General features: G+C 35.3%; 1 protein-coding gene across 11 annotated transcripts; it reads right to left on the reverse strand.

The window, feature by feature from the left end:
- Window positions 1–319: 319 nt before the first annotated feature.
- LOC124301168 (uncharacterized) lies at window positions 320–21,458 on the reverse strand. 11 transcript variants are annotated; one of them, XR_006907418.1, is made up of 22 exons: window positions 21,142–21,458; window positions 20,255–20,309; window positions 17,778–20,168; window positions 16,463–17,183; window positions 16,075–16,303; window positions 15,510–15,959; window positions 15,210–15,295; window positions 14,881–15,097; window positions 13,778–13,896; window positions 13,349–13,505; window positions 12,612–12,750; window positions 12,247–12,514; window positions 11,922–12,091; window positions 11,202–11,786; window positions 10,192–10,632; window positions 9,857–9,889; window positions 7,555–7,797; window positions 6,300–6,693; window positions 6,153–6,226; window positions 5,636–5,680; window positions 4,640–4,726; window positions 3,287–3,339 (listed from the first exon to the last, which is right to left on the reverse strand). XR_006907418.1 is itself a non-coding variant. In XM_046755918.1 (21 exons), the coding sequence occupies exons 2-21, from the start codon at window positions 20,258–20,260 to the stop codon at window positions 3,259–3,261; spliced, it is 6,879 nt and encodes a 2,292-aa protein (XP_046611874.1). In that variant the 5' UTR covers window positions 20,261–20,309; window positions 21,142–21,458; the 3' UTR covers window positions 320–3,258. The 11 variants fall into 11 exon arrangements, 9 of the variants coding, with proteins under 9 accessions (XP_046611874.1, XP_046611873.1, XP_046611879.1 ...); XR_006907417.1 differs by having other exon boundaries at window positions 5,636–5,683; XM_046755918.1 differs by lacking the exon at window positions 5,636–5,680 and having other exon boundaries at window positions 320–3,339; window positions 13,778–13,884.
- Between the last annotated feature and the right edge of the window lie 127 nt (window positions 21,459–21,585).

Genomic DNA, 21,585 nt, shown 5'->3' on the forward strand with positions numbered 1-21,585 from the left:
TAGCTTGTATAGCATTCTGTACATATATTGTTCCAAGCGAGTATAATCCTGGTACTTTGTTGTTCATTTATGATTGTTTTTTCAAAGGACAAATGAATATGATTTTTAATACGAGAATGAAAATTAGACAGCTGACCATGACATAACTTATAGCTAGGTAATTCCACGCTCAGGTTTAAGTTACCTAAATTAAACCCTTGCAAATTACCCGTAACAACAATCTCGTTTCAAACAATATTTACTAAAGACAATATAGACCTGAACACAAATATGAGCTACTTGATAACACGGATACTAGAAAAATGATGAAAGTAGGGCGTAGATTTCGTAATACATTTTATTATCATTGTGGTAAATGACATTAATTAATATAATCATATATAATACACATTATCTGTACTACCCATAAACGCACATCAACTCTGGATGAATTGCAATATAATATAATATGTTACATCTCAAACCAAATCACATCTCTTCCCAAACTTACACATACGTAACATACAGCTCACGTAATACTTCCGTTTCATAACAACACAGATATCGTGTCAGGTCTGTTTTGATCAACAGCCTATGCATAAGATGGTTTTTCAACGTAATTTCTAGTTGGTACACTCACAGGTATGAGTACATATCGCTATATGAGCAAAAAACATGGTGAGGATTTTGTATCCAGCAATTAAAGGAAATATTCTCAACAACTCCTAAACTCACGAATAGTTTTAGGTGATTAGCATGACCGAATTGGGTGAATCCTCTGCTCGTAAAAAAATAAAATATAACAAACGAACGGAATCGAATGAATTGTCATTATCCCCAAGTCAAAGCAATAGTGAAAATTTACAGCACGACATTCGGGAATGCATTTCTTTCAAGTAGCTAGAGGGCTATTAATAATTTAACATCTATTTTCTGTACAAATTCAACTTGTCTGCTAGAGTTAAAATAAACACTATTTGGGTCACTATTTAAACTAAAAGTTTGATACAAAAATTAATAGTTTTATAGCTGCAGACTGCTAATTCCAATTATTTCGAATAACATATGGTGACTCAAACACAAAAAATATTTTTATATATGTATAAATTTGAATTAAATCGATAGTACGAATCCTACAGAATCAATAAATAATTAAACAATTGTGACACAACATGAAATCAAACATAGAAAACAAAGATTGAAATATTTTCGAAAGTTATGACATTTCTTTCCTTAAAATATCACTACTTACTTTACTTGCAGGAAATGACTATAAAAGTGTTTTTAATGTAAACAGTAGCATAGGCGAAAAAAATTCATTTTTAATTGATTACCTTGGCTTGATATTCCATATTCAAATAATCAACATTATATTGTTTATATCTTATTATGAATCAATCATTCAGACTGCCTTTGCCATTATTAACCGTATAATAACATACGTTTATGGTACTTTTTACGCTCCAACATAGAGCGAATTAAAAGAATCATTTCTTCATCATTTTGGCAGAAGTTCACTTCAAAAATTACAACCAATTACCTATTTACAATAAATATCGCCTGCATGATAAAATTACAATTATTTCAACTTCCTAGTTCGAGCAATTTGGAAAATATTGTTCGACTGTTTGCGAGTGAATTAAGACTTCAACAAGAGACAACTAACAATCAGTCGAATTATAAGCTCTAATGGTATAAGCATAGCATAGTATGGAAAAGAAGCCAGGCATTTCACTTGCAGGAGTGCTAGGCCATCAACCATTGAGGCCCGATTCATTAAATACATACAATTGCTGAAATATTCACTAATGACTATCGTATATCGTTGACAATAAAAAGTACCAAAAAATGAGCTATTTCGGAATTGATATAATCTTAACGAGCATCATTAGTGCAAGCTGCTCATTTTTACAAATAATGTCATAAGGAAATGTACAGCTTTTATCCACGACGTTCTGTGTAAGCCACATTGAAAAAAAAAAAACACTATGAACCAACTTGATACGACTGTACGTAACATAACTGTACGAGAGCACCATTGGAACAGCATTGAACGGCAGTTCTTAAGATTATTATTTTCTATTCTTTCAATTAACCGAATTATTATTACTCTACGGTTAGTGTAGTAATTTTTTACTCACATTTTCACTCAAAAAGTTGTGCTACCAATTTAGTATCGAAATATTCGTACAGCTTGTGAAGCATGCCAATAACAGTTGTCTTGAATCGAGGATTTAAATGAACATACAGTTCACTATTCATAAGCTTGCGACAAACAAGCTTATTAAATATTGCCGTAAAAACAAAGGCTTCTGTCAACAAACTAATTGTGACAGTAGTTCGAAGCTTCTGAACAACAGTTTTAACAGTGATGTGAAAAATGTTTCTGGTGAAATTCAACAAATAAACCAATTGTATAAGCGTACGATAAGATTGACATAATAAATTTTAATCAACTCTTGAAAATTATTATTTAAACATTCATGAATGTAAATGGAAATTAGTTTGAAACTACCATTAAATAAAGGACAATGATTTCAGTTCCAGATAGGCACAGATACCTGAGGTGAAGGAATTTATTGCAAAAAATTCATCCGCCAATTTCTGTTTAAAACTAGATAAGTTTATTAGTGTTTTATTTATCTTCAGTATAGATATCCCCCCTTGTCCAGTAATAATATTGTTCAAGACTGTATTATAAAACTACACATACAATTTTGCGGTTTAGAATTTATATACAAAAAGGCACTGAAAAGTTTCATATTTCAACCCTCAGTGCTTCGACTAATCGAATCAAATTTCAACTAAATAAAAAAACCGATACCATATAAACACACCTAATGGAATCCTTTACTCAAAAGTAGTCTAAAACTTGAAAACTAACGAAAGTAACTACACATTTGTAGTTTATAAAATAACAAGTAGAAACGAAAACGAATTTTTCAAGTGAGCCTTTTGCATCATACTCAGAGCAATCCATATTACAGAGCTTTTCTTTAAAAATTCATAACATTTTCCTACTTATAATTAGTAACTATGGGACTGAAAGCCCAATTGGCAGCCGAAAATCTATAGCCATTTCTCTGATCATTTCATGTCAAGAACATTACTAATATTCTCGCAAGAAAAGATGCAACTTGTTTTCTTTTTTTTTCTTTTCCTAGCTAGTCGTAGTATAACCACTTAATCATGAACATGCTAGACTCAACGCCCTGTTATTCAGTTCATTATGTGAATGTATAAAAATGTTATTCAAGCTACGTGATGCAACTTGCAAACTTATCGTGGTGGATATCTATTTCGTGACGCCTTTTTGAGAGTGGAATCCTTCACGTCTGTTGGATTGAACATCATTGGTCCCTGTAAGCATGGAAAAGTACGTCAAGTAATAGAGCACATAAAGCAACGCGTTCTAGTTACCATATATTATGTCATATAAAAAAAAACAAGCTTCGAGATTTGTAATATGTAACACATTTTGATAATCAGTACAAACAAATAAGAAGTAAGGACAAATCAAGTTTAAGAACAGCTTTTTAATTTTAGTATATCCTTCTATAATGGAGTCTGGACATGTAAAAATGTCAAACTTATTATTCATTTTAATTCCAGAAACTTTTTCTCGAGCTTCACTTGGTGATTAAGAAAATAAAAGCGTTTGTATTATGTTAATACAACAATTTCTTTATGGTAATTTCTGTGATTGTATACACGAAGATATTATTATCTTAATAATTAGTTAATCCAGCATAATCATACTGCTTAACTCTCTTCCGTTTCACCTTGAACGTCTAAAATTACGTGCTGTAGGCAGTGCTCATCAACTTGTGCCTAGTATAAAAATGATAGATGTATCAAGTATAATTTGAAATTATTAATACAAACAGTTGCAATGTATTATTTCATTACGGAAAAAGTAATACTGGTAAAACTAGTGCAGCCATCATACTGCTAATTGTTAATATAAAATATTCAACTTCTTCAAAATTCAATTACCCAAGAGAATTTTTTCAGCAGCATTTCACTAACATATTGTAGTAGAATTCTACTAACCAACACCATGAATATTTGTAAACTATAAACCGGCACCATTATTGATGAATTTAATGTTAGATTCTTTGTTCTACATATTATGTAAAGCATTCTTGTCAGCACAAATATTTTCTCATTAGCATAGAGTATGAAATCGACGATCAAGATACGCATAAGGACGAATGAGATGATTTGGGATAAGTTCTAATTTCATAAATGAATTTTTAAGCTGTGAGTAAGATTTAAATTTTTATACAGCAGTATGTATAAGCTAGATATTGAAACCATGCATGCAACAAAGTATTAACGTGAAACTGTAAGCTTGATGTTTAGAAGGGATAACTCTCAAGAATTTCAACATAATTTTCGTTTAAATAACTGTTGAACACTAATAAGAAAAAAGCAGAAAAATTGAAAAAGCATTTGCGAAAAAATACTGTCTGCAATCTACTTTGATCTTACCTTACACATATCTAATGTTTTTTAATACTTTTACTGTATAGTGAAATTCCGAAGAATAACCTGAAGATTATGAAGATTTAAAAACATTATAAAGATTCATAATGCCTCTATAATAGATAACGCCAAGCACATTAAAATAATTAATGCCAGACGTCAGAATTATTACCTTTTCTTGTTGAAGGAGACGCGGATCCCTCATAGTGTAGCTCTGTACCTCTCGTGAAAGCGAGCTTGCCGAGCTCCACCGAGAGAGCTGAATTGCACATACAACACAATAACGTTGTCTCAAGAACTGATATTGCCTCTAAGCCATTCTAATTCGTAATCTACTTTATTACAGTGCATTGAGCGTTCAGCAAGCAGAAACATGTTGAATAGCTTATTGCAAGAAATTTTGTAAGAATCCAAAGTTACTGTTTCATATCTATTTTCGTAAACATGGTTTAAGTCATCATGTCCATGTCAACTTCGATATCAATGCCATGTAATGCATAAACAGATATTAAGAAGAGCTAACGTGACAGTTAGTCTATAAGATTTTGAACAAACAGTAATGTGTTTTACACACCACTGGGACATCATGCATATTTAGTACACACACCAAACAAAATGAGACTTGTTTCGAAACTCTGATACCATAAAAACCATGATACTAGCGGATGTGAAAGGTACTCTAGCTTAAATATAGTAATTTCAAAATTACAATAGCAAGCAATGAATTTTTTCCAAGCTCAAAACTCAGTCTTTCCTCCATAGCAGAAAATTGAGTTGTATGATATGCAGTACATGCTATTTAATTATTGCATCGTGTGTTTACATGTACGTGCTATAAATCATAATTCGATGTGGTAATATAAACATATCTACAATTATTTCATCCAGAATTCGAAATAGACGAAGGGGGAATATTTTCCGAATTCAGGTGCAAGATTGAATTATAATTACCCAAACTTCTCTAATTAAATTTAACTTACACCACATGATTGAAGGTTGCGTAATCTATCATAGCAGAATAATAAAATGCATTTCCTAGCAGTGGAATTCAGACCCTCATATCAATAAAAAATGTCGAAAGTACAACAATTGCAACAACAGAAACAAGCGATATATGTATGTTTAATGTGAAAATGAAAAAAATCGCAAATTAATAAAGTCTCCTTACTATTTGTAACAATTGTTAGTTGGCTATGCCATTCTTCTCCCCAGACTGCTTGCAAAGAGAAACATAAAATATGTATTATATATAGAGCCTTAAGTGTGTACGGAACATGTCAATGCCGCATACGCTGATTGCTTTCAATAGCGGACAAATAGTAAAATATTTGATTGAAATTTGGCAATCATAAGTCTGTCTCTGTATAGCTTGACTTTACTACTTTGTAAGATGCTCAATTGATTCAGATTCGTTGTACAGAAGAGTTGTTTTTTAAATTAAGTACTCTCTACTACAGACTATATCACAATTTTTTTTTAACATTACAGTTCCAAATACATGCCCAACAATGAAACAGAGCAAGAGAAAATAAAAGAAAAAGTTTTATACTGTGTTCAGCATATAAATGTAGTGAAAACATGCGTGAAACTGTATTGTTGCTTATAAATTCAGTATATTGAATGCAACTGTGCATGTCAAATATAATTAACGACAAAAATTAAATGATATTCTTGGTATGACTTACCCCCTGCTGCGTAATGTCACCATTGGCTACTGAAGCAGATGTCAAAAAGTCAACCGGAGCACCTGGATCATTAACTGAAAAAAGTTAAACCATGTTGGTTTCTGATGGAACAGATCCGTAAACCATTCTGAGAAAAAAATGTACCACCTGGTGCAGGAATGAAAAATTGAGGCGATGACGCAGCAAGAGGTACCGGAGCAGCAGCTATAGGCGGTGTTACAGATGGTGCAACGCCACCAGTCTTAGATCCTCCAGGATTCATTATATCAATGTAATTTGTCCTTGCGCTTCGGCCTCTCGGCATTTTGAACATGTTGTTTCCAGAAGGTGGTTTATGAACATTGCTGTTAGAACTGTCGTTTAGTTGGCCCACTTTATTGTCACCAGACAACTGCATCGTCATTGGCGGAAGCACTGATTCCGTTTGTGGTGGTCTGAAACCCATTTCCGAAGCTTTTGGTGGAGGCGCCAAGGCACCAGAGCTATCCTCACCATCTGCATCTTTGTTTGTCCACTTTTTGCTAACTGCATCCCACACAATCTAAAACACACAAGGAAAAGAAGCATTTACCTTTTCTTTCTTCAGGTATTTTGAAATACTGCTAATTAACAAGTATTATTGTCAGATTTATACAATACAACTCTCTCGTAAGATTTTCGCAGAGATTATTGAGGTTGTAAAAATGGTAATATTTTTCTAAGAATTTCAATCATGGAGACTATTCACCAGCTCTGTGCTTGAAATACATGCATATGTATACAATATCAACAAAAAATAATACTAAATTACACTACATCGGGCATTTTACAACAAGGTTTATAAAAAAATTGACCAAAATATTTGTCGTACATTTGAAACTTTAATTCCGATTCAAGAGGTTAAGAAGACTGGATAGCTGTTATTTTATTGACTCAAATCAATCGATACTTTTTAAAATAGCGCCAGAATCGCAGAGACGATATTTATGGTAAAGAAAGAACACCAGAGGCTTCCATATATTTGATTTCCACTACGTGTGAAAGAGGATCGTCTAAACAGTATTATAGTAATAAGAAGACATTTAAAAATGATTTATTATAAAAAACTACCCCATCGAACATTCAGTTCTAGTTCAACAGAATATCAGCTAGCGGATATTTATGTGTTCGATTTTAATGCGTAAGGTACACTTATATTTTTACAGGATAAAAACTGTTAGCCATTACTCTTCAATAACTAAACCCACACCATACTGGCCTTTAAGTGTTCCACTTTCCAACTAAGGCTGAGCAATTACCACAAGTATCTTCGCGAGCCCTTCGCAACAAAAGATGAAATATAAAATTGTTTCCCAAACTTAGCCAACATAAATGTGCAGTTTATATTCAGAAAAATAAGTATATTCAATCATCGTGTCCTTACTGCTGGGTTGTTATCGTCAGGTAAAATCATCTGATTTTTTGGTTTTGGAGCAAGTTTGCTGAAGAATCCTCCAAACCACGAACCCCCACTGCTAGAATTTTTCTTTTCCGTTTGTTTTCCAGGTGCTTTCTTTTTTTCTCCATCTGGTTTTGGAGTCTGCCCTGGCGTATCCAAAGCGTCAAGTTCTGCTAACGGGTCGTATTGCTTATTTGTGGATGGTCCCATACTTATCACTGGCTGAGGCTGGAACAAGATGTGTACATCATTATCATAACCACGTGCAAAGTGAATCATTGCTTACTGCAATAGGATGCTCAGAATTCAATTACATTTTCCTGTTACAGGGCTACATTAATATTGTATGATAAATTTATTACTGTCCTGTAGTTATCACAGTGATCAATGAACAACTTTGCAGACATTCAATTGAAATGCATTTATTTTTCTAAACATCTATAAAGAAATAAAATTTACACGAATATATAACTGTATATGCGTACGTATATATACATTTATATGTATACGGAAAAACTAACAGTGCAGATAACATTTAGAATTCTGTTTCCCACGCTGTTATGATTGATCAAATAAGCACAAGCACAGTTATAGAGTAACATGGTTAATAAAATTAATTAGTATTATTAAAAAAAGAAATCTAAACTTCACGCAGAGATTTTGCGACATTGTTTCATTGACTAATTATCGATTAATTGCTGAAAATAGTTCAGAAAAAAGAAACTCTTCATTAGTAACACATTGAAATTTTTTATCAACCACTCATATCATTTGAAGTAAAAAAAAGATCAATCAAAATCATATTAAACATAATTTTTTCCCTTTTCTTGGAACTTGAACATTTGCAAAACTTACAACTTTAGTACAACAGAATAGTTTTATTTCATATTACTCACTATGTAACATTCATATACATTTTATAGGCATCTATTTACATATGTAACGCAGATAGTTAAGTGTATAAAGATGATCCTTGGGTCAATACCGATAATGGTAATAATAAATGTGACAGTAGTATTATAATATTAATATTTATATGTAATAAAATTTTATAAATAGATATTGTATCAATAATACAAAGTAGATCAAGATTTGAACTTCACTCTAAATTATTCTGCTGTACATTATTAAAAGATTTCCACATTTTAGACCCTTACTTTGATTCCAATTGAATCAAATACACCTGTAACATGCTTATCAGAGAAGTTTAAACGAATTGTCGAGATACTTTTAAAACAACAATCTATGATCATGTATTAAAACTATTGGTAATAGCGCTACGATAAATGCGTGAAAACATATGTCGAAGATGAAATCGTAAATGCATTTTTTTGAAGATCTAGTAAGGTGTATTTTAAATACTGTCATTTGTTGGAGCATCGATATCAAAAGTTTTTGAGATGTGCTTGCCATCCTGAACATATTGCCTTATTTGCCTTGCACGTTCGATAGCATTTCTACGCAAAGGCATATCTATCGGATATGTTCCCCCAAAGATAAGCGGTTTGTAATGTGAGCGATCTGCACTAAATTGAGCAGTAGATTCAATAGACCATGCATCAACGGTGTCACAAATAATATCCTTACTCCGAATATGAGGTGCCACTCTGACTACTTTTTTTTCTTCAAAATTGCAATATTGTTTCAAACTCTGGCTATCACGCCTAGGGTTATTAATCGAATGTGGGTTTCTATTTGTCAAGTGATATCGGCTAACCAGTTCAAAGTTACGATCATTAATCTGGACATCTAAATCACTGAGGTGGACTGCTTTCGTATTTTCAAATTCTTTGTTCGCAGCTATAGATTGAGTTATTAGGAGTTTCGATTTTTTTTGCAAATCAAAATTATCAGACTGTAGATTATCATCAGACTCAGCATCTGAGTTGTGGTCAGCCACTGGCTGATCGATTGATTTCGGTTTACATTTCAAAAATACAGCAGGTTTGCAACTAGGTGGTTTCGATAATTTTGAACCAATTTTAGTGACTCTTGTGCATTTTGAGTTAATTTTATCGCCAGACCTTATTTCTGGATATGATAATGACAATTTTGGGTACTTTGCAGATTTCAAAGACTTGTGTGGTTTACAACTTTCACCAAAACCAGTAACACATGAAAGCAGCGGAAAACTGTCTTGAGCAACGCAAGTTTCCTCAATACTCGTACTGACATTTAAGTCTGGATTGTTTAGTGGTTTACGCTGACGCAGGCAATTATCTGTAGGAGCACCTGACAGTTGATTGAAGCTGAGAGTACTATGCGAAGTGCTTGTGAGATTACTTACATCAGGCGTAGGTGGCTTCTCTTCCTTCTCTGACTGTCCATGAGTAAGTGTCAAGAAAGAGATGATGTGGTTAATTGAATTGGTAAACTCTTTTTGAGATGCTGTGTAAAATTTTCATCCTATTCTAGTTCAAGTTGAAACCATATTCACCAATGTCAACGATTTTAATAAATCAAGATTATGAAAAAACATCACTTGTTATTCAACATTCGATACGACTCTAATGATAGAAACAATAACCAAGGTTTCCTTTCCGTGAAATGTTAAAATGTTAAAGAGCGAAATAGTGGTGCATCAATAACATGATGCATTTTAATTAGCTCTCAATTCCGTACCTCATAGTTCCATTCTTGTTGTACATTATCCGTATTGTCTGGTTGTTCATTCTGATATTGGAGCTGTTCCGAGTGTTGTTGCCACTCGGTAGAATAATCTGGAGCACTATACTCAGGTTGAGTGTAATTTTGCTGTCTCCAATAATCTACCTGCGATTGCGGTTGCTGGTGCTGAGCTGAGTCAACTGAATTTTCGATGTATTGCGAAGTTTGACCGCTTGGTATATACGGATCTTGAACTGCGTTAGGCAAAGACATTGGCTGCCAATCACTTTTCACGTCGGATGTAGTGGGTTCCATAAGAGAAGTTGGACCATCTGAATATTCAGACTGAGCTACAACCCACTGCTGTTGTGTTTGCTGACTTTCATACTGTTCTCGTTGTTGGTTAGTGCTATCATTTTGTGCATCATACGTTCCATCTTTAATTATCTCACCAGTCTGTAACAATTTAGTGCAAAAAGATGTAGATCAATGAAACTGCTGATCGTAGAGCTTAATTAACTTACACCTAAACTATTTCAATGCTAATAATTTGTTATATTTAATTTTTGGTAGACTGTTTAAGATGACGCCAATTTAAGATTTATTATAATCATAAACATTCGAATATCACTATATGGAGTAAAAGTTCATTCCGTTAACAAAGAAAGCAAAATATGTTAAAATCAACCTTAAAGCTAGTATACAAGGTTGATATACAACCATTTACAACAACGACGATTACATCAAAATATAGATAACTCTTTTGTCAGGAGTTTTGCTTATTGTACAAAGAAAGAACAGAATGGCATAAATTCACAAGATGTTACAAATAATCAAAAACCAAATAAGGATAAAACTGTACATGTTTTATGTGGTTTCTAATAAGCAAAAATTCGTATAATTTTCCGACAAACTTAGTTCACGTTAATTTATTAGATTGTCACAGTAGCAATGGTTTGCATTACGATAATTTCTTATAAATCGAAGAGTCAATATGGTGCATTAAATGTAGGTACTCCACCCACCTTGTATTTATTGAGGATTTCTACCAGGCTGTTCAACCATCCAAGATTAGCGACATCTTCGATTGAATCCTTACATACTGGATCACTGTACTTAATTCTGTCACCCAAGTTGTGAAGCTTTTCCACAAAGGAAATCGGGTATTTTGATGGCTCACGAGTGATATTTACAGCAATTTGTTCGATGTATAACAATGCCTTTTCAGTGAGTCCATAATCCACCAATTTTACAGCCAGTCCATATTTGAAAGTCTGCAGATCGATTAGCGTAAAACCAGGTTCGCTAAGGTTGCGAGCGTACTCGTAAATCTCAGTAAGCATGATAGCTTCGTTTGTTACGAAAACGTTGTATGGTTTGTGAGGATTCGATCCGAGCAGAACAAGCTTGCTATTCGGCATTCCGTAAGGTCCAAAATCGACTTGAGCTAAAACGTAGCAGAAGTGGGCGGCGTGTACATGATTTCGAGCAAACAAAGTATCGCCCAAGGTTGTAATCGATTTTCGATTAATTTCAGGATTAGGAGATGTGTTAGATATTATCATCGCAAGATGAGGTCGCCAGTCACCCCATTTTGGCTCTGCGATACACTGAAATACAGAACAAAATTATATAACACAACGTACGCGTCAATACTATGTGACATACAAAATCATTCACACTACATGTCGATACTCATTCACCTTTCCGACTTCTTGGAATAATAACAGATTTACATAACTTACTGTAACACTAGCAGGTACTCGACCAGATTGTAGTTGATACAAAGTCTGTAACGGATCGTTTGCCATCAAGCCATTGGCGAATCGAGTCATAACAGATGCATGCGTTCGTTTATCTAGCTTACTTGCTAGGAACAAGGCATGTCCCCAGAGTCCCTTATCCATTGCATATTCTGAGAAAACAGAAGATTTTACAACTTTACTGTGTTATCAGGCAGATTCGAAAGAAGCTTACAATTAAAAACTACAGAGAGTGAAATAAAAAGGTATGAATATTGTGATATACATAATTAACAATCTTATAGTCCGAATCAACATGAAAATTTACCCAATGCCTCTTGGCCGCAACCATATAAAAGCAATTCCCTAAAGTGATCAGTGACCTGATCAGTGGAAAGTGGTTTATTTAGGTTTCCAGTATCGTCTGTGTCCAAGGGTGTAACGGTGTCTCTGTTAAGCTCATCACCGCTTGTACCAACAGACTTTTGAGAAATGACAGATTCTCTTCTGAGCCGCACTTCTCGCTGCTTTCCAGTGTATGGGTAGGACTTCTGATTCGAGAGCAATAATTCTGCTATGTCAACTCCAACGACATTCTAGACATTAAATATGTCAAGTTTAGTGGTGATTTCTGTTTAGATACGACACCCAAATAACATAAAATGTTCCAGTAATTGTTTTAAGCATCAGTACCCCATTCTGTCGAATCAGCATCACCATAAGTTTATACAACAATATATAAGACGCCGGATCATCCACATCTTCACTGCATTCTGCTTTTTTAATCTTGGCTTCGCAGTATTCAATGATAGTCTTCTTGTGAGTCACACCCCTGTGTTAAATTCAAACAAACACTCGATTAAACTCGTGTTATGAACATAGAAATACAACACATGCTCATACGTTTACTAGTTCGCGATGTTTCTACAAAAATCTTTAACCGAATACAGCAGAAAATTAAATACTGAGCTGAGTTTGAAAATAACGATTCTTATACTTAGCACATGAAAAACTTTGATAATATTAATCATTTGAAAAATTATCAAAATATGAATAACCTATTTGAATCGCCAGATACTATAAAATTAAATTAAACAAAAAAAAATTATCAAAACTGAAGTTACTTGCAAAAAAGTCATTTTGTTTCTGGCATTCACAACAGACTACATCTTGTAATAGATGTTAGATATTCGAGATTAGATTACCAATTGTTGGGAAGTTGCAAACTTCGTAAATGAAATTTTATCTATAAAAGTATTATTTTGTCACTTTGTCTCCATTCGGTAATTTTTTTTATTTTTTGTGTGTAACTAATAAAAAACACTAATTCCAACGAATCACGTTCTAGTATTGCAGCATTCAATCACGCAACATGTAATCTTTCATTGAATAACTATCTACGCATGCCTAAATTAGAGAATATTAATTACACTTGCTTAATCAGAGGGCCAGGATATGCCACTAGTTCTCGTACAACAGGATCGTGTGCGAGTAGACTTGACACGCGAAGGACATCCACTCTAGCAAGTTCTCCATCAGCCGGATAACTTGCATGCACGTGAACCAACGAGCCAGTGGAGAAACTAGCTAAAAAATTGACACGACAAATACAATAGCTTGCCCCAAAATATTTCCCGAAATATAAAATTCAAAGGATTCTAATGAAGTCGTAGTATAACATTTTTAATTTGGTGGTAGTAGCAAAATAACATAAACAAATCGATTGAAATCTCAAGAAATCGAATCTTTAGATAGGATATTAAACAATATCAGGATTATATCAGTCTTATACGCTCATAAATTTTTACTTAGTATAAATGACACAGAGACATTCGCCAGTTATCTAAAAATTGGCTTACCTTGAACATGGGATGTGGAAAACTTGGTTGGAGTCAGTCTTGCCGATCCAATTGTCGTATCTTCTAATAGGGAAATATCACCTATCGTACGCTTGTCTCCAGTTGTCCTGTCACATAAACTAAATTAAAAATGTTTCAACGATATAAAAACGTTGCAACATATTTATAAGTAAAAAATTGAAAATAATATAGAAAATAATATATCATTATTAGTTATAATTAAATATATTCTAACTAATAAGCAATACTTCAATTTCAAAACAATAATATAGAAATACAACTTCTGCCTGAAAAGTTCAATACTGAAATATTCAAGTCTATTTTATCGTGATTGATATTTTATAGTATCACAAACTTCATTCTGGGGAGTTTTAGACATCTAGTCTAAGAAAGTTTACTAACGAGTAATCTAATTGCTGCATTTACTGAAACCTGTATATTCAATAGAGTCTCGAGAAATCTACATATTTTAGCACCAACTTTGCGTAAAGAGTAGGTACATACATATGAAAGTATTGATATTTTTTAGTTAACATTGAAGGGACAGGCAGGAATTCTTATTGTACAATCTTACGACGATAGATCACCATTACTTCAAAATATATCAACAGGTGGAAGGCAGCATCTGTAAGACGATGATTTAGGGAGTCAGCACTATGCCTGAAAGCAACTAGCACCGTACAAATGAGCATACGTAAGAATTGAAACTTGAACTGAGTGCACTGGCTACTCAGTCTCACCTATTCAAACTGTGACACGTGGTGCTGTGCCGCCATAAGGGACTCCTTGAACACGCAGGGGACCCAAAGTACGAGACGTACAATGCCTTATTCGGTGAGTGGAAGCAGATACTTGGATTTGCAAACAATCTGATATGTAATAGATGGGCGATATAGTTTGTCACAAAGTAAATAGCTGCACCCTTTTTGATTAATTGAAAAAATCAAATATACTGCTCCAAAGATAAAAAATCAAAACACATTTCAAGTATACAATACATGTTTTCAGGGTAAAATGTTGCTGCATAAAAATCGTTGGCAATCAAATAAAATGGGAATTATGATGTAAATTCACTTTTATGTATTGAACTAATATGCGCTCACCTTTCGTCACATGAGCTACGTCCTGAATGAACACTAGCTCTATCCTCAGGGTAGCTAGTATTTCCTCTAACAGCATGTGCTTGTTGGTGTTGGGAGGCATAATATTTTTGATACCATTCCATGTAAGCAGCAGGATTAGTTCGTCGCATATTCTCCAAATACGCGTAATAACTGGATCCATAATTTGCACCATAATCCGCATATGCACCACCGTAGACTAAGCAAACAATAACACTTGTAAATTTTCTCGACATTTAAGTCACTATTCAGCAGTGATTGCTTCAAAAAAAACGGTAGTGATTGAGTATTGAATATTTCACTTTTCGTACCATTATGTCCAAAATGTGGATCTCTTGACCTAGGATAATAATCTCGATCTCTGTCGTTGTAAGATGATCTACTGGATGGCCTGGAGCTATAATAGAGGTATTGCTTGGTCATTTTTTATAATCTTTTAGGATACAACGAACTTGAAGCGAATTATAATTTGAATCTTTGCAGTACAATTTTCAGTAGTGATTTAACGACTTTGTACATACTTTATCATGCGGGTATTCGTTATCATGTTTTAAAATTAAAATCGTGGTATTCTAAGCTGCAAAAAATTAAGTATTTGATTAATATCTCACTTTCTAGCATACAGATCTTCATAGTAATCTCGTCTGTAGTGATCCCGAGGCTCATAGTCTTCATATCTGCGCCCTCGCCTATCGGGCTCTCTTCTTCTGTCTCGATCAGTGTATTCTCTGTCTCGGAAATATCTAGGATCATAATCTCTGGTGTCTCTTCCTCTTGCATCTAATTCTTCTCGTACTTTTCTTCTGTCGTCATCCCTTCTCCTTCTATCTTCGAGGTCATCCTTTGGCCTAGATCTTATTTTTTGATTATCTGGATCATCTTTATCTCTTCCCCGTCTATCTAAATCGTCCCTACTGGTATGACGCCGTTCGTCATCTCTGTACGGACCTTCTCGTCGATCAAGATCTTCTCGAGAATTATAAGTGCGGTCAAAATCACCTCCTCGTCGGGATTCATAATAGTATTCTTCATCGAAATCGCGATCACGGTCCCGATCGTAGCTATAAGAATCAAAAATTTTAAATAACAACTATCAACATAAAAATAAAATTAGTTAATAGATTAAGTTGAATTTACATACTATGTCATCAAAGCCTTCGAATTGGCTCAACTTACTATCTACTTTTTCTGTCGTATTCATAACCACGTCGTTCTGGACTTCTTTCCCTTCGACGTTCTCTGCTCTCATCCCTACTGTTTCCCGATCCTTCATCATCCCCTTCTTCGTAGGAATCAATTCTGGTTATTTGCCCAGCACCACCTTGGCTCTCACCCAAAGAAGCACCAACAGCTTCTTCCCGCTTGCTCAGAGAGTCGTTCGATTGATCATGTTTCGTACTTGCAGCTAAAAATTATTTACATTAAAACTCGACTGTTATTACAATTTGTATCTTTCAACTACACCACAAAATCAATATTCATGTATAAACAACCGTTCCGTCTACTACAAACATTTTTAAAATCACATTATAAAAACCAAAGCAATATTCAATGCTGAACTAACGGATTAGGGCTGCTACTTCCTGGGATCCAGTAACTACTCTTGCATCATCCCTATCGTTAGCCACTTGAATTTCTTCACTGGGCGATGCGCCACCAGGAATTTGGCGCAAGCCGCTGTCTGCCTGCTGAACAGGTTCTTCATTTTCGTTTCCTCTGCCAGGTACTTCCCTCAGATCAGCTGGCTCTGACACAACTGGCTGCGATTGCAAACATTCTTCCCCAGAAGGATCATTTCGCCTAGTTTCCGATAAATTTCTTCGATTGTCTGTTACACTATCGTTTCTAGGTGGTTGAGGGGGTAATGATCTTTCTCTGCCAGAAGGATCATTTCTACGTTCAGGTAGCTCTGTATCGGTCCGTGATGGTAATGGACCATTGCGTTCTTGACCAGGTGGAACATCTCTACGCTCTGTTCTATCACTGATATTTCTTATTGATTGAACAGTGTGTTCTTGACCTGACGGATCATTTCTACGAGGATCCAAGCTTCGTGGACCGACTTGAATATTTTGCTCCTGCCCAGTAGGATCGTTTCGACGAGGATCAGAATTACTAGACTGACCAGGAACTTCCCTTAAGAATGGAATATCATTAGGAACTTCGTCATTTTCGTCATCTTGGCTAGGTGGAGTGGGTTCGTGTTGTTGATGAGAATCTGTTAGTTCACCAGTTTCCAAAAACGTGTTTCTATCGTTCGATGCGAACTCGTAATTATCAGGGGCCTGCAATTAATATAAATATTACAGAGATGTACAGTCAAATTAAATCAAACTGAGAACGGTTATAAATTGTTGGTTTGGTTACGTGAAGAGTCTTACTTCAAAAATTCAATACTCGAGATTCACGAGGTTGAAGTTTGTAAAGTCGACATAAGGAAATATTTTTTAAAATTGCTGTTGTACAATTTTAGTGTTGTTACTAATGCAGTAAATCGTATATAAAGCAGAATGTAGTCATTTTTCAGTGACAAACCCTGTAAACCAGTTTTTAAGTTGTAAAATATCGTTTGTTTGGTAATGCTTCGTTACGACAACATTGTAAATTTCAACTTCATTGATATTCTAATACATGCATACTGGGCATTCATTTTTTTTTCCTTGATACAGTGTTATCTACATTTTATTCAGAAGTTATGCAATTTTGAAACTTGGGTTTTGAAACATTTACTCCCCTTACAATTAATCTTTCTTTTAAATGTTTCAGACCAAAATCCTTACATTGTGAAAGCGAGTTAGTGTAGATGCATATATACAACTTTCAACACTTTTAATCAACTAAACATTTGATACAGTTTGATTCGTGCAAAGGAAATTTACCTGTTCGACCTGAAGAGATTGTTGCGTCTGTAGTAGTGAAGGTACTTCTACGTTGTTAATATCTTCTTGAAAGTCTCTTGGAGTACTAGATTCTTTTATTTGATTGACACTCGCCTTTGGTTCATTGTCCAATGTTTCCCTATTCATGGAATCATGCGATCCATAAATATTCCGTTTCTGCAGGACAGGGGTAACAACTTCCAAGTTGCCAAACTCAGTAGACTGCTGTATGTTTTCATAATTTTCAATGTTCTGCTCATGCATCCACTTTTGTGATTTACCCTGATGATCATTGCGATACCAACTATTTTCTGATTGAGCCACAGGATTGCGCTGCGCATACCATTGATCATACCCAGCATTTTGTGGAACAGTTTCGGCAGCCCTACTGTTCTCAGGCTGATGTGTTTGAGGTAATACATGTTCTTGAGGCTCAAACTGAGATGTGGTAAGTGGATTATCCAAACTTTGTTCAGGCTCTAAAGCATGAGCTCTTTCACTTGAATCACGGTAGGGTTCTGGCTGTGCACTGGCTACACTTTCACGTGGTGAATTATCTGATGGATTTTCTGACCCTGAAATAGGTTGAGAACTCCAGCCATCTGTAGAGTGACTTGAGGAATGCATATCAGATGAAAGGGTCTGATTTTCCAATTGCCTATTAGATTTGTTAGAAAGCCTTAAATGACTAAAACTACTAGACAACTCGGCAGTGGGAATAGTATCCCATTCCGCAGTCGTCGACCAATCTGCCTCGGTGTTATTTTGAGCCATAGCATTTGACGCTACATTAACATCACCGTCAGGCCAATTTGATTCATCCGAAATTTTTTTTTCAATTGCATTAGGTTTTGTTGGTATCGGCAAGTCATTTACAAACGAGGAACTCGGTGATAATATACCCACAGATCTCTTCCTTTCATTATTGTGATTGTTACCACTTAGAATTTGCTCCGCAGTGTTAGATGTATGAGAAACTGCAGAGCCTGTTGATGATGCAAAATGTGACGGAGGAGACTGAGCATGTTGCCAATCGTTTATACTTTTATTATTTTTTGCTGATTCAAGAGAGTCATGTTGTTGATGAGGTGCAGAAATTGAATCCTTTTCCGAAGCTACCAATTCCACAGGCCTTTGTGCAGGGGTCCAATCTTTTGGCATTACATTTTCATATTGAGGTTGCCGTGGTTGCCATTGATTTGAAGGAACATTTTGATCAGCTTGATTGAGTATTGATGGAGTGGATTGTGTGCCTACTGGTTCTTCAGCAGGAACAGGTGGCTGAAACATTGGCTGTTGCCACTGATTCATAACCGTAGTTCCCATATTCTGATGCAGAATAGGCTGTGTTGCTTCATTTGAAGTATTGCGTGAATAATTTGAGGGCCATTGATTAGTCAAATTACTCTGTTGATGTTGTTGACTGTTCCAGTTAGTGTAGTATTCGGATTGTCCTGGCGAAGTATATTCCTTAGGTGGATCAAACGTTTGAGAAGTCTGTTGCCCCTGTTGAGACTGATTAATATTTTCTATGGGCTGTTGCTTGTTTGCTACCAACGATGGTTCTTGCCAGGACCCACTGACTGACCCGGCATTATGATTTTGCCAGTTACGAAGCGAAGGATCCAACTGTTGGTCGCTATTGTTCCAATTGTAGGTATTTGTTTGAGGAGGAAGTGGAGGAGTCTGTATTTTTTTGATGTTATCCAGCTGAGCACCTGAATTATTACCAAGAGACGGTAAATTTGGTGTCTGTTGACTGCTGATAGACCATTGCGAATGATCAGCAGGACTTGACTTAGAATTAGGCCTAGGTGGTAAATGATATTGTTGTTGCTGTTGCTGTTGTGGTGGCTGATTATATTCGTAAGGCGTGTATTGATTATAACCATCTTTATTACTTGGTGTAGATTCTCTACTTAGACTCGTCCGTGGAATATTCCCACCAGAAGTAGGCTGTTGATTAAGTACATTGGGTCTACTATTTCTGTTAAAATTCGGATAATACATTCCCTGCTGTGGATTCTGTATACTTTGACTATTATTGGTGCGGCCAGAAGGAAATTGATGATGCTGAGAAAGCTGATGAAGAGACTCTGACTTTTGATCAGTGTTTGAATTCCACGAATCACTATTGCCATTATTACCGTTATCGGTACCCCAATCCCAGGGATCATGAGATTGCTGTTGTGGCTGCTGCTGTTGCTGCTGCTGCTGCTGCTGCTGAGGTTGAATCAGAGAATTGGGCTGTTGCTGATAAACATTCGCTGGCAAAATTCCTGATCGTCTCTCAGGCTGCATAGAACTCCAAGTGTTTTGACTCTGAGATCCATACCCTGACACCGCGGCATGATCCACCCTAGCTCTAGCTGGTCTCGCACGATATGGATTCTGGAAAATAATTTAGAATTAATTTCGTTCCAGTTGTTATGTTACATTGTAGGATGGTTCAGTACGATAAACCATGTGTTACTTACGTTCATATTACTTCTGCTCCAACACCACACTTATCGTAAGCTTGATATTTAAAACCTGAACAAAAAATAGAAGATATTGACAATAGGTGTACATACACCACTGGTAAATTTTTGGAGTTTCTGCAGCAAATAATTAGGCCGTGAGCAAGCTAAATGAAAAATAACTGCAGCATCGTCAAATAATTTAAAATAACAGCATTTAAGGATGCACAGGTGCAAGTCTAAGCCTTTTTTTTTTTGTTCATTCAAAACCACTGTATTCTTAATCACTCGATGATATTACAAAAATAATATTGCTATTCATCATGACGATCAAGAATGAGTTCATTGAATTCTAATCTTGACCAGTTGTAGTATAGTATTATTTATTAGAAATGTCAAGTGTTTTGTTGAAGAGTAAAAATGGGTGACAGGATATCCTGTCCATAATTAGCTTATCAATTTATTTAAACTAATTGGACGAGACGTCAAGGTCCTTGGAAAAGATAAGAAAAACAACGAGTATAGACATGCGATGATACATCCCAAGAAAAGGTTCGTTTGCAGTGACAATACTTTAAACTTTGAAAGATTAATAAATCCTTCCATACATCAATCTTGTTCTTGATGAAGTTTCAAATATATGCAGAATCAAAAGAATTGAGTCTTAAAGCCGCAACTTGTGAGTGAAGAATCTGTTTCAATACTAACGTAAACGGTCGCATAATTACATAACAAGAAACACAATGTAAATTTCAATGATTTTCACACAAAGTAGCGAATGCCTGTCGGGAAATTACAGGTGATATGGACCTCGGAAGCCAGAAAATACCTTCCCAGCTGTGATATTACCAACTCGTTGTGACGATACCAAACTATCGTATTATTTTCTCAAGTCATTTACTCACCTAGTTAACGTTCTGGCAGCTAGCGCTATCACACATTGTCACGAACACCTGAGTAATAAATGAATTTACGATAAATTTAGCACATTTTCACATCCATAACATGCTAAGAAAACTGTTGTACAAACACGAGCATTTGACGGTGGAAAATCTGGGTTAAGCACGTCACAAACTTCTTCCATTCACTGGCGTTAAGGTGGAATACCTCGGTCACAATTGTCAGGGTGTTGAGCACAATTCTCCGACAGATAGCGGTAAAAGGTGTCACGGTTCTCAACCCGCCGTATTTCCTTCGAATTAAATTTAAAAAATACCTACTTCTGACGCGAATCAGTAACTCGCGGGCTTTTTAATACCGAACCAACGATTCTACACGCAAAATTTGTCACGCCGACAATTTTATTGCGTTATTAATAGTGCCTGGTTATCCGGTATGCAAAAGACTCA

The sequence above is a fragment of the Neodiprion virginianus genome, chromosome 3 (genome assembly GCF_021901495.1).
Source record: "Neodiprion virginianus isolate iyNeoVirg1 chromosome 3, iyNeoVirg1.1, whole genome shotgun sequence".
NCBI classification, from domain to species: domain Eukaryota; kingdom Metazoa; phylum Arthropoda; class Insecta; order Hymenoptera; family Diprionidae; genus Neodiprion; species Neodiprion virginianus.

Bases quoted from the DNA above. Each gene is read 5' to 3' on its own strand.
- LOC124301168 (XM_046755914.1), bottom strand. The intron at 13,897-14,880 runs GTGAGCGCATAT...TTTTTAATTTAG, and splicing joins CGTAGCTCATGTGACGAAAG to TTTATGTGACAGGACAACTG. The intron at 9,890-10,191 runs GTACGGAATTGA...ACTCATGGACAG, and splicing joins AACAAGAATGGAACTATGAG to TCAGAGAAGGAAGAGAAGCC.